The sequence below is a fragment of the Oncorhynchus clarkii genome, chromosome 1 (assembly GCF_045791955.1).
Source record: "Oncorhynchus clarkii lewisi isolate Uvic-CL-2024 chromosome 1, UVic_Ocla_1.0, whole genome shotgun sequence".
NCBI classification, from domain to species: domain Eukaryota; kingdom Metazoa; phylum Chordata; class Actinopteri; order Salmoniformes; family Salmonidae; genus Oncorhynchus; species Oncorhynchus clarkii.
The window spans coordinates 15,221,171-15,234,002 of NC_092147.1; the positions used below are offsets into that span (position 1 = coordinate 15,221,171).

The 12,832-nt window shown below is 45.0% G+C and overlaps 1 protein-coding gene across 1 annotated transcript; it reads right to left on the reverse strand.

Moving 5' to 3' along the window:
• Window positions 1-2,360: 2,360 nt before the first annotated feature.
• LOC139415278 (phospholipid phosphatase-related protein type 3-like) lies at window positions 2,361-11,912 on the reverse strand. Its single transcript, XM_071163276.1, has 7 exons — window positions 11,803-11,912; window positions 10,981-11,166; window positions 10,056-10,185; window positions 8,381-8,576; window positions 6,852-6,909; window positions 5,542-5,715; window positions 2,361-3,818 (listed from the first exon to the last, which is right to left on the reverse strand). The coding sequence occupies exons 1-7, from the start codon at window positions 11,884-11,886 to the stop codon at window positions 2,430-2,432; spliced, it is 2,217 nt and encodes a 738-aa protein (XP_071019377.1). The 5' UTR covers window positions 11,887-11,912; the 3' UTR covers window positions 2,361-2,429.
• Window positions 11,913-12,832: the final 920 nt, after the last annotated feature.

Genomic DNA, 12,832 nt, shown 5'->3' on the forward strand with positions numbered 1-12,832 from the left:
CTTTGTGAGTGGATACATTCATTTGAATGCATGAGTATGTGTGTGACGTGCGAGTGTGCCTGCATGTGTGTGTGCGTGAGCGTACATGCCTGTGTGCCTGTTTAGCATAATCCTCAGTAATAAATCATAGTCAGTGTATTCCCTTAGGTGTTGTGGTGCTCATTTAGACTCCCAGTGACCATCCACAGCAATCTGTTATGTGCCTGGGGCCTCTCGCTCTCTCTCTCCCGCCCACTATAATAGCCCAGCTAGCCAACCACAACTCACATGATAACCCAGCAAATAACCATCTTTCCAAGGTGCAGTTGCTGTGCAGCTGTTGTCTAGTCTGCTGCACATGTAAGTGTGTTTAGGATAAAGGACTGTAATAAAACAAATGGGGGAACGCACATGGTGCTGTTCCCAGACAAAACAAGGTGTCTACATTCTAGACAAAATACTGGTCTATTTGCTCTTTCATGTAGTTATTGTAGCCTATTGGAGTGACTAGGATAATGAGCACTGATGTGTATCATGGTAGCTGAGAGTTTTAGAATGAGAAAAATAGATGCTCTTTGAAGAGCTTTATACCCCCACACAGTCAACACTCTCAGCATTTACCATGAATATGATCTCCGTTAACAGTGGGGAAATTCCCTTTAAAGCTAGAATCTTTAATTTAAACAATAACAAAGCATTCTCCCCACCCCTGTTCTCCAAAAAGCTAAGGGAGGGGGTTGGAGAAATGTACCCACTCTTACATTCATAGACAGAGATATGGATGCAGTGACTGACAATTCATGATATCAAATGTTTTGATATACAGTGTTTGTTTACATTTATGTTGTATACAAACATTGGAGAAAACAAGCTTCAATTTTGGGTTCTGATGGGGTATGACAGTTGAACTAAGTCCATGAGACATTTACAAGTTATATTCTTCAAGAATCAATGGGTAAATATCATAAATTATAAGTCAAAAAATGTATGTAGCAACTAAGGATTCTCGCTGGCGCATTGTTGGTATTTCAGTGCGCAGCACTAGAACACGTTGAATGAAGCCCAAATACAGCACACACATACTGAAGTTTTTGTGAGGAATTGATGATCCAACTTGTGATTGTCAGTTGGAGGGCTTTGGTGGACATTAAGAACCAAACATGCCTCAGATATACAACATTTGCCACACTAGTGCTTCACAGTTCAGTTACTAATGACAACTTTTAATGTATTTTTTTTTGTTTACTGACAAAGTAGTACTTCCAACCTGACAATCATGTACATAACGTGCAGATCCACAGGAGTGTATTGATTTGTGTGCATGTTCACTTCGAAGCTTTCAACGATCAGCAAAAAGGAAACCGTCAACATTACCCATCCTATTTTACACATTCTGCCTCGTACTGCCGCTATTGCTTTGATAAAATGACTGTTCCCCTGATGGGACTTTCCTTATTGTAGTTTTGTTCTCGTATAACATGTCCAGTAAAAAATACACACGGTTTATGCTTTAAGTCAGTTTATGAGGCACTCTAGTAGCACTCTCAAAAGTAAGATCCATATGGAGAAGTTGAAATTGAAAAGCACTCCTTTACACAACTTACTTTCATTCAGTCCTGTCAGTATTCTACAACAGAAGAAGTTCAGGTTAAAATTGTTGTTGTTCTTCAGCTTTAGAGTTAAGATCAAGGTCTGAACTTTGTTGAGAAATGGCACCATCATTGGCCCCTATACATTCTGCTGAATACAGCAGAATGTATATATTTTTAAACATACTGTGCTTCTTCAACACAAACACACACCCATACACACAAACACCTGACCCACTTTCCCAAACACACACCCATACACACAAACACCTGACCCACTTTCCCAAACACACAGACATACATGCTCAGAATCTACACATTAGCAATTAAGTATTAACAACAAAAAGTCCACAACATAGAGTCAATGCCATTCCAACACTAGACAATCAGCCCATTGAGTAACAGGAATCATTGAAAGGAAGATGGAGTCAATGAAGATGTTGTAAATGTTTCAAAACTTCCTGGTTCAGCTCAGTTAATACGTTATCCTTCAAATGTGTTTTTTGGTTTGTGTTGCGTGGTGGTGTTCTTCCCATTTTAACCTTTGAAAAGCTTCTTTGTGCTCCTGAAATGAAATACCTCAGCATCCCTTTTTGCACAGACCTGCTATGACACTCACCAGTTCCACATCCACTCAAGATGTATTCCTCCAGCTAGCATACATCATACACATGTAGGCTACCACCGTATTGCGGAACTCATTTGATAACATCACACAAAGTCTGAGAGCTGCATAGCAGCAGACCCCAGCTTGTCAGTCAAGGTTTTGTGGTTTGACTGTAAGGCTAATTAGTTAGTTAGTTAGTAAGACTAACTAGTTAGTTAGTTAGTTATTTAGTTAGTAAGAGAGTTAGTTAGTAACTACTCCTTATTCCTCCTGGCACCCTGTAGTTTTTTATAGTAGTTCTCCTGTCCAGTCTTGTTTTGAAATTGAACTAGGGTGGTCTTGCGTTGTAAAGTGGACTCTCGGCTTCGCCCGTCATGGAGGACCTCGGTGTGAGGAAGAGGCGGAGGGGGGAGCACTTCGTGGTCGCCGTCACCAGTGGAGGAGCAGGGCGAGATGGTCTGGTGCGGCCGGAAGCTGCCTCGAGCAGCGCTGCGGTTCAGGTTGTTTAGCTCGTAGGCGTTGCGAGGGTCGCTACCATCGGATGCGTCTCTCCACTTCCAGGGATTCCCATTGCCAGAGGAGGGCTGGGGGGCAGTGTGCACCACCGGGTGGTGGGGGGCGTGGGCGTCTACCGTGATAATGGCCGAATTGCGCTGGGCCTCAAAGGGCGGGCGGTAGTGGGGCGAGTCGGCGCTGGCCGTAGAGGAGGTGCAGGAGGAGGTGGAGGTGGTCTCGGAGGACTTGGGTGTGTCCCCCGAGGAGGAGGACTGGAGGAGGCCCTGCTGTTTGGACATTGCGATCACCTGCATGATGCGTGGCTGGTTAGGAGCCCCCCGAAGAGACCCGCTGCCACTGCTCTTCTCCGTGATGGACAGCCACTTGGCGCGGGTCAATGCGCTCTTGGGCGACACCGGCGGCGGACCTGTCTCTGGGATGTGGGGGGGTCTGGGGGTTGCCACCACCCTCACACCCCCCGGAGGTCCCACACTAATGGGGATTTGGCCGGTGGAAGCTCCACTATTGGACTGCACCGTAGATGGGTATAACGAGGCCTGTGGCCCCCCGTCCTCAGACACTTCCTCTTCCCCTTCGGAGCCCTCCTCACTGGCCTCCCGCTCTGCCTCATCTCTGAGACTCAGACCCCGCATCTCCATGGACTTCTGCTTCCACTCTGTCACCAGCTGCTGTGAGCGCATGGGGTCCATGGGCACCTGCACAGCCTTGAGCCTCCTCTTTACAGGCTGGGTGGGCTGCATCATGGAATCGTCGGGGGCCCCATTAGTGCCCATGCCCCCGTTCGCATTCATGCTAGCTCTGGGCAGCGTGTTGCTGAAGGTCACCATGGTCTGCTGACCCATGGGGCTGCGGGGTGCCAGGAGCTCCACGTCCACGCTGGCCCTCTTCAGGCTGCCCATGGAGGCTTTCTCGCGCTGCAGCGGACGCCCCATGCCTTCCAGACGGTCCAGGGAGGGGGGCGCAGCGATCTCGTCAGCGCTCTCCGACGCTGAAGCTACACCTTTGTTGTAGACTGAATCGTGGCCCCGCTGGGTCAGAGCTCGTAGGGCGTCCTCCTTCTGGGGGGGCGGAGCTGGCTTGATGATGATGTCGTCGGAGGACCTGAAGTTGCCAACGGCGTGGAAAGCCTGGAAGAGAAGAAGAGAAGGTCTTGGTCGCCTGAAACTCCTCTACGGGTACTCAATATAATAGTCCTGTGGAAAGGCAATATCATTCACTCTCATTCGTCTGGGTATACTTCAACAGAACTGATGAGATAGCTCTAACCCCCGCTCTCTATATCTCTGATAAGAGTGAGAGAACACAGGGACAAAGAGGAAATGAGAGAGGGAAAGAGATACAAGACAGAAAAGAGCTATGAGAAAGAAGGACATAAGAGTGAAAGAGCATGATAAGACAAATGGGTATGTAGAGTAGACCCTCCCATAGAAAGACAGAACGTCATGGAACAACACCTCCAGAATCTGTTCAAATAATCACCATTCAGGTGAAGGATGGAAAGACCGTATCTAAAATGGAGAGACAGAGGCAGAGAGAGGCAGAGAGAGGCAGAGAGAGAGAGGCAGAGAGAGGCAGAGAGAGAGGCAGAGGCAGAGAGAGGCAGAGAGAGGCAGAGGCAGAGAGAGGCAGAGGCAGAGAGAGGCAGAGAGAGGCAGAGAGAGACAGAGGCAGAGAGAGAGAGAGAGGCAGAGAGAGGCAGAGAGAGGCAGAGGCAGAGAGAGGCAGAGAGAGAGAGAGAGAGAGAGAGATATGATGGGTATGAAAGTGAACTCCATCCCGTCCTGAGGACAGTCTAATGATAGCAGAAAGCAAATGAGGGCGGGAGGAGTCAGAAACTTTAATGAGAGCAGGAGGAGTCAGAAACTTGAATGAGAGTGGGAGGAGTCAGAAACTTTAATGAGAGTGGGAGGAGTTAGAAACTTTAATGAGAGCAGGAGGAGTCAGAAACTTGAATGAGAGTGGGAGGAGTCAGAAACTTTAATGAGAGTGGAAGGAGTTAGAAACTTTAATGAGAGCAGGAGGAGTCAGAAACTTTAATGAGAGCAGGAGGAGTCAGAAACTTGAATGAGAGTGGGAGGAGTCAGAAACTTAAATGAGAGCAGGAGAAGTCAGAAACTTGAATGAGAGTGGGAGGAGTCAGAAACTTTAATGAGAGTGGGAGGAGTTAGACACTTTAATGAGAGCAGGAGGAGTCAGAAACTTTAATGAGAGCAGGAGGAGTCAGAAACTTGAATGAGAGTGGGAGGAGTCAGAAACTTAAATGAGAGCAGGAGTATTCAGAAACTTTAATGAGAGCAGTAATCTAGAGATATCAAAGAGCCTAGCGTTAAACGGCAGGTATGCCATTTAAGTGGGGGAGGGAGAGATGGTATGCAGTACTGTTTGATTGGCTAAAATCCTACACCAGTGTCTGGCAAATAACACTGTCCTCTCCTGTGCTCAAATCAAAATAAAATAAAATGTATTTATATAGCCCTTCGTACATCAGCTGATATCTCAAAGTGCTGTACAGAAACCCAGCCTAAAACCCCAAACAGCAAGCAATGCAGGTGTAGAAGCACGCCTCAAATTAAATCACAGAACGGCTACTATAGAAGTAGTAGGTAGACTTCCCTCACATCTACCTTTCAGAAATATATGCGCACATGAATAGCCCTTTGTATATCAGCTTAGGTAGAATCCTTAAATTCCGTATTCCTAAATGTTTTAATCACCTGTCAATCCTGCCCTGCAGATAAAAAAACAAACATTTACAGAAATAAATATTAATTTGCATCATCAGTATCAAACATAAAAATGTTATATATATTATAGAAGTCAAGATAGATTTCAATGGAAGTCAGGCCATACCAGGTAGGCAGCGATGCCGGCCCCTATGAGGAAGCCCACATAGACGTCGATGGGGTGGCTGCGGTGCTGGGTGATCTGGGTCAGTCCGGTTAGTGCCGCAGCGATGGCAAACGCAAACACCAACACTGGCTTTAGCAGCTTGGTGCTGTCTGAGATGGTTGAGTTAAAGTACATCTGCAAGAAGAGAGAAATGGAGAAAATAAATGGTGAGATATTATAAAAGAAAAAGAAAGAAGAAATGGAGAAAATAAATGGTGAGATATTATAAAAGAAAAAGAAAGAAGAAATGGAGAAAATAAATGGTGAGATATTATAAAAGAAAAAGAAAGAAGAAATGGAGAAAATAAATGGTGAGATATTATAAAAGAAAAAGAAAGAAGAAATGGAGAAAATAAATGGTGAGATATTATAAAAGAAAAAGAAAGAAGAAATGGAGAAAATAAATGGTGAGATATTATAAAAGAAAAAGAAAGAAGAAATGGAGAAAATAAATGGTGAGATATTATAAAAGAAAAACTCAATACATTCCATTCATCTATGAAGATGATGTACAGTTACATTTGGTTTCTGCTTATAAACTGCATTATGCCTTGTTAACTATTAATAACCTGAACAGGCTTCTACACGTTTTCACTTAATTCAATCCACATAATTTAAGCTCTGTGATAATATTTTAAGCGGTTTATAAGCAAACCTTTCTATTTAAGAGTTACCAAATATATGTGTGGGAAAACCCAGTGTGTTTGGCACAGTACGCTAAGCTCTTCCTTAAAATAAACAGTGGGGACAGATTTGCCCCAAGGATTTGTGCATTGAGAATCTGGTGCGACTACTTTAGCTACGATACCATTTATATTCACAAGCAATATTAGCCCAATGTCCTAATTTGTGGCTTATCAAATTCTATTGTACTTGACCTGCCACTGAACAAAGCATTAAAAAGAGCCAAAGACAATATCTGGGGGTACGTTTGCTTATCAATACTTCAACAGCGTTCTCTGCACATTTAATCAATAAACTAGATTATCATGTTCTGTCGCAGTTTGGGTTTTCAGTTGACTTAAAGCGACAGACTTTTTTTTCTCTCCAGTTGAGTCCTGCTGGCCAATAGGGAAACACTGCCTCAGCAAATTTCACCTGGCCCTAGCAATACAGTCTAGGCAATAACCATGCTCTGAACTGAAAATGTTAGAGGAAATGTTACTGATAGTCTGTAGAGCATTTACAGATGGACTATCCAAATAAAATTTTACCGATTCCACTGATTACTAGCTTCCATACTGTGTATTCGTCCCAGGAGGTGTACTTACTGATATGTACACAGCAGCAAATGCAGACAGGGTTGCATGCTGGGAGGGAAAGGTTTTCCTGTCAAGAAACAGAAAACGTGTTAGCCTTGAGACGAAATGCTAGAAAAGCAGAAAGACAGACACCGTATGTCACACAGCTTTGATCATAACTTGAAAGGGGAGAGAACAGCGCCAGTGTGGCGTAAGGAATAAAGATCACACCTGCACATTTCTACAATGCAGGTTAGTGTTGGGGTGTTGTGTGCTATATCTGTCTAAACATACCTCCCTGTTTATCTGTCTATGACTGGCCAAAATGGTGTCCTTACTAATGCCACCTTTATAATCCCTTAGCCTACCTAAGACTGAATAAGAATGGATAATCTACTTGAAAGCAACATGGAGGAAAGTACAACTTGCTTTGGCTTTCACCTACCCAGTCAGTTTAGATCAGTGGTCCAGAGAGGAAGAAAACATGAAAATGTGTTTTTTTCAGGAGTATTAGGACACATCCCCCACCAGAGAAAATAAGATGGTCTGTCCAAGGCTGCATTCCAATACTTTGAAATTATTTTCTGTCCTCATCTCCACTGAACCAATGAATCAGTATTCCTTTAAGGTTCATGTTTTGCTCTGTAAGTGTAACTGAATGTACAAGTAGTTGATCTTAAGTAAACAATGTCCTTGAAAACCCATTAAATTCATATTCACCCATCATTTTTTTAGCTTCTCTTTTTCCCTTGCTGTGTTTAGTTTGCCTCATGAGATGTGGACACACAAGAGCTATAGTATCTTCCCATAACCACTCTAGCAACCACTCTAGCAATATTGGAACAGAACCTTAATTCTTCCTGGTTCAGGTGATTGTGGCCAGGGAAATAATTGCTGTATTTTGAATGGTACTGTAATTTCATCCCACACAATCTGTGCTGTACTGTATTTTTAGATCGCTAAAAACGTTTTGACCACTAGTGGGTGCATGGTATTGTTGTTTCTGGCTCATTAACATATTTTGAGGCTTGTCTTGTATGAGGCTATATTTGTTGCACCTGTTAGTGAGAGTGCTGTACAAAGTTAACCGGTGTGTGGTAGTTGTGTCCCTTCAAAGTCAAATGTATAGGGGACAGATTAAACCTTTAATGGTTGCCAATGGTTTTGCCATGTAGTCGCTGCCAGTTTAGAAGCATTTGTTAAGTGGAACACCACATATTTATTGATATGCTGTAATGTGCAAACACATTACATAGCAGCCGACCTGCTTGCACCAATCCCATGTAATTACAGCAAAATACTGTGAAATACAAACCCCAATCATCCATCCATTCATTACGATTACGGTAGCATTTACTTTGTTACAGTATAATACGGTCAATTCTACAGTATTGTACTGGGTGTTATTACACACCACTTGCTTTGATACTGTATGGATTAGAGTAGGTGTACTGCATTATGAAATACAGCAACTTACTTTCCAATGAGCTGCCTGTAAATTACTGTCAAATTCAATACAGCCCCTTTACAGTGTATGTCATGTTATGTAATGCAGCTACCTGGCAGAGAGGATGGCGTGCTGGTCGTGGCTGGAGCAGATGTCCTTGGTGATGTAGGGGTTTTTGTCACATGCCACACCTGGCTGAGTGTAGTTGGGCTTACACACGGTCAGAAAGAAGGGGGAGTGATAGCCTGTGGCCAACTGGATCACATCAGTTACTAGAGCCGTGGCACACAGCCCAAACACATGGACGCCTAGAGAGACAGGGAGAAGGGGAGAGAGAGTAAGGGAGTGAAAAGGAGAGGAGGGTGAGTGAGAGAGCAGTGATGTGGGAGGAGAGGGAGAGCAGTGACGTGGGGGGAGAGGGAGAGCAGTGACGTGGGGGGAGAGGGAGAGCAGTGACATGGAGAGAGAGGGAGAGCAGTGACGTGGGGGGATAGGGAGAGCAGTGATGTGGGGAGAGAGGGAGAGCAGTGATGTGGGGGGAGAGCAGTGATGTGGGGAGAGAGGGAGAGCAGTGATGTGGGGAGAGAGGGAGAGCAGTGATGTGGGGAGAGAGGGAGAGCAGTGATGTGGGGAGAGAGGGAGAGCAGTGATGTGGGGGGAGAGGGAGAGCAGTGATGTGGGGGGAGAGCAGTGATGTGAGGAGAGAGGGAGAGCAGTGATGTGGGGAGAGAGGGAGAGCAGTGATGTGGGGGGAGAGTAGTGATGTGGGGAGAGAGGGAGAGCAGTGATGTGGGGGGGAGCAGTGATGTGGGGAGAGAGGGAGAGCAGTGATGTGGGGAGAGAGGGAGAGCAGTGATGTGGGGAGAGAGGGAGAGCAGTGATGTGGGGGGAGAGCAGTGATGTGGGGAGAGAGGGAGTGCAGTGATGTGGGGAGAGAGGGAGAGCAGTGATGTGGGGGGAGAGCAGTGATGTGGGGAGAGAGGGAGAGCAGTGATGTGGGGAGAGAGGGAGAGCAGTGATGTGGGGGGAGAGGGAGAGCAGTGATGTGGGGAGAGAGGGAGAGCAGTGATGTGGGGAGAGAGGGAGAGCAGTGATGTGGGGAGAGGTAGAGCAGTGATAGCAGTGGGGAGAGGGAGAGCAGTGACATGGGAGAAAGGGAGAGGGAGAGCAGTGACATGGGAGAAAGGGAGAAGGAGAGCAGTGACGTGGGGAGAGGGAGAGCAGTGACATGGGGAGAGAGAGAGCAGTGACATGGGGAGAGGGAGAGCAGTGACGTGGGGAGAGGGAGAACAGTGACATGGGGAGAGGTAGAGCAGTGACATGGGAGAAAGGGATAGCAGTGACATGGGAGAAAGGGAGAGCAGTGACGTGGGGAGAGGGAGAGCAGTGACATGGGGAGAGGGAGAGCAGTGACATGGGGAGTAGGAGAGCAGTGACATGGGGAGTAGGAGAGCAGTGACATGGGGAGAGGGAGAGCAGTGACGTGGGGAGATGGAGAACAGTGACATGGGGAGAGGGAGAGCAGTGACATGGGGAGAGAGGGAGAGCAGTGACATGGGGAGAGAGCGAAAGCAGTGACATGGGAGAGGGAGAACAGTGACATGGGGAGAGGGAAAGCAGTGACATGGGGAGAGAGGGAAAGCAGTGACATGGGGAGAGGGAAAGCAGTGAGTTGGGGAGAGGGAGAACAGTGAAGACGAGGAGGAAATAAAGAAAGAGTGAGTCATTGTCACACTGGAGAAATCCAGGAACAGGCCACATTCATTTGACACTGAGTGGAACCATACCTACGAAGCGCACCGTTCGCCGTAGGAAGGAGTTAAAGTTGCACCCGCCGGCGTTGATGCTGCCCTCCACCCCAGGGCGGATCTTAAAGTGTGACTGCATGCAGTAGACCAGGCCCTCCCCTATCATTATCTGACCAGATGACAACACACAGTCAGAGATATAGAAACATTTAATGACCACGTACTAGTCGACACATTTCTACTTGACAATCATGCTCAACCCTAGAGAGAATGGGCTATTTGAGAAAACAATATTTGGTTTGTGGTTTTGAGAAATGTCTGTCTCATGTTCTGTGGTCTAATTTGAATGTAGGCCTATATGCATATTCACAACTATATTATGGTGTAGTTTGAACGGTTTACATTTCAGCCATTTAGCAGACACTCTAGAGCAACTTACATGAGTAATTAGGGTTAAGTGCCTTGCTAAAGGGCACATTGACAGATTTTGCACCTAGTCAGCTCAGTGATCCGAACCAGCAACCTTTCGGTTACTGACCCAACGCTCTTAACCACTAGGCTTTCTACCGCCGGTTTCAATGCCTTCACACATTCTACACTATTGAGTTTTTATGGCATGAGTACATGCAGTTTGAGTGTATAATGGCTTCATTATACATAGAGTGTATCACATAGGCCATTGTTTCCTACCTCCAGTCCTCCAGTAACCCCAATGGTACATATTGTTGTTGTGGCCCCAGACAAGCACACTAAATTGTACTTGTCAACTAATCATCAAACCCTTGACAAGTTAAATCAGGTTTTTTAGTCCAGGGCTACAACAAAAATGTGTGCTGTTGGGGGTACTTGAGGGAAACACTGACATAGGCCAAACGTGGGTATGTTTATAGGGCTTCTCGTGCGTGCGTGCGTGTGTGTGTGTGTGCCTGCACTCGTGCAAGTGTGTTTAGAGGGGTGTCCTCACCGAGGCGGCCGGCCCAGCAAAGGCCAGGCTGAGCAGCATGAGTAGAGGGATGAGCTCGTCTCCACCGTCCACGTAGGGCATGCTCAGCGTGCGGTCATGGCAACGGAAACCCACCTGGGCCGGGTGGAGCAGGTCCGTCAGCTCCAAGAAGTAGAGCGACACCATAAAAGAAGCCACAATGGGCAGCTGGGAAACAGGACGTTGAAGTGTATGTCAAAGGTTGTTGTCAGACTTGTCCCTTTATTAGCTACTATTAACCCTAACCGTGAATATACTATACAGAACTTCTGCCTCTCGCTCTTTGCGTATGCAACTTGTCTGAAAGTAGTTGAGATGAGTTGAACAATTGACAAACAAACACGGACCATCATGAATGCGTATTCGTTTTCATCTGTTTACATAGTCTCTATGTGGCCACAACCTTCCCTATGAAGTCCTATCAGATCAGAGGTAATGAAGGATAGAAAACAAGGTAATTTAAGACTACTGGGACGCATCTACAATGGTTGCATATAGATAGTTACTAATTCAATGTCTATGAATGAGGCTCAGACTGTTTAAAAGACGTGAGCTGAAATGATACGAAAGCAGCTCATCCTCAGCTACAGGTCATCCAGATTTGTTTTCTCTCACTTCAGCTGATTCATAATCATCCACCCAAGAGAAAGGCAAAGCACAAGACAAATATCTGGTGTTTGCGAGTTCATTCATTCATTCACACACTCATTCATTCAGATACAACCAAAGATTATCACCGTAACATGTTAAATAACACAGTTCCTCAAAATATGCAATTATCATAATGTTTATATATCTACTCACCTCTACAAAATAGAAGCAGGGCAACAACGTCAAGCTGTCTTTGGGTTGTGTCTTCTTGGGCTTTGGGTCTCTTGTAGTCATCATTGTGACGTCTGTGGACAAACCTGAAAGAACGCATAGTTGAAGTTCTAATACAATAATAGTACTGAATGAGCTCAGGGACATCTCTTTTCTATTTTAATATGAACATTTTTTGACATGTATTTATTTATTAATGTATGTATTTATTTATTAATGTATGTATTTATTTATTAATGTATGTATTTATTTATAAATGTATGTATTTATTTATTAATGTATGTATTTATTTATTAATGTATGTATTTATTTATTAATGTATGTATTTATTTAATCCATTAAAATGGAAAACAGATGATCCTGATGGTAAATGGTAAAACGTGTTAATGTTCGTGATAATGGATGACATGTCAAAACTCCTGGGGTGTACAACTCAAGCCTGTAAGTTCCGGAGTATTGCTGGTTTTTTGTTTCTGTCTGGTATTTATTGATCAATTAATCTTACTGGTCAGCTGGAGAGTGCACACACCTTGTTCCAGATATAAATCAGTCACTGGTTAAAATCCCAAAACCAACAGGATAATCAGCAGCCTTCAAGGATCAGACAATAATCTATATTCATTGCTTGAGCATATGGCTTACAGGTAATTATTATTATTAAATGTAACCTTTATTTAACTAGGCAAGTCAATTAAGAACAAATTCTTATTTACAATGAAGGCCTACCCCGGCCAAACCCGGACGACACTGGGCCAATTGTGTGCCGACCTATGGGACTCCCAATCACAGATTCAAACCAGGGACTGTAGTGACGCCTCTTGCACTGAGATGCAGTGCCTTAGACCGCTGTGCCATTTGGGAGCCTACTTGTATAAACCAAATTTGCCAGTGAGAGGACACACATTGAAAGTGGTTGATTCATTATTATAGCCCACACATATCTTGATAGGGCTATTATGGGACTGACCCATACCTATGGAGAGGATAATGCCAAAGTAACTAGTGCTGACTT

Excerpts from the sequence above, each read along its gene's own strand:
- LOC139415278 (XM_071163276.1), bottom strand. The coding sequence starts at position 11,886 with ATGATGACTACAAGAGACCCAAAGCCCAAGAAGACACAACCCAAAGAC. Across the intron at positions 8,577-10,055 it reads GCGAACGGTGCGCTTCGTAG|GCGTCCATGTGTTTGGGCTG; the intron begins GTATGGTTCCAC and ends CTGTCTCTCTAG. Across the intron at positions 3,819-5,541 it reads CCGGCATCGCTGCCTACCTG|GCTTTCCACGCCGTTGGCAA; the intron begins GTATGGCCTGAC and ends CTTCTCTTCCAG.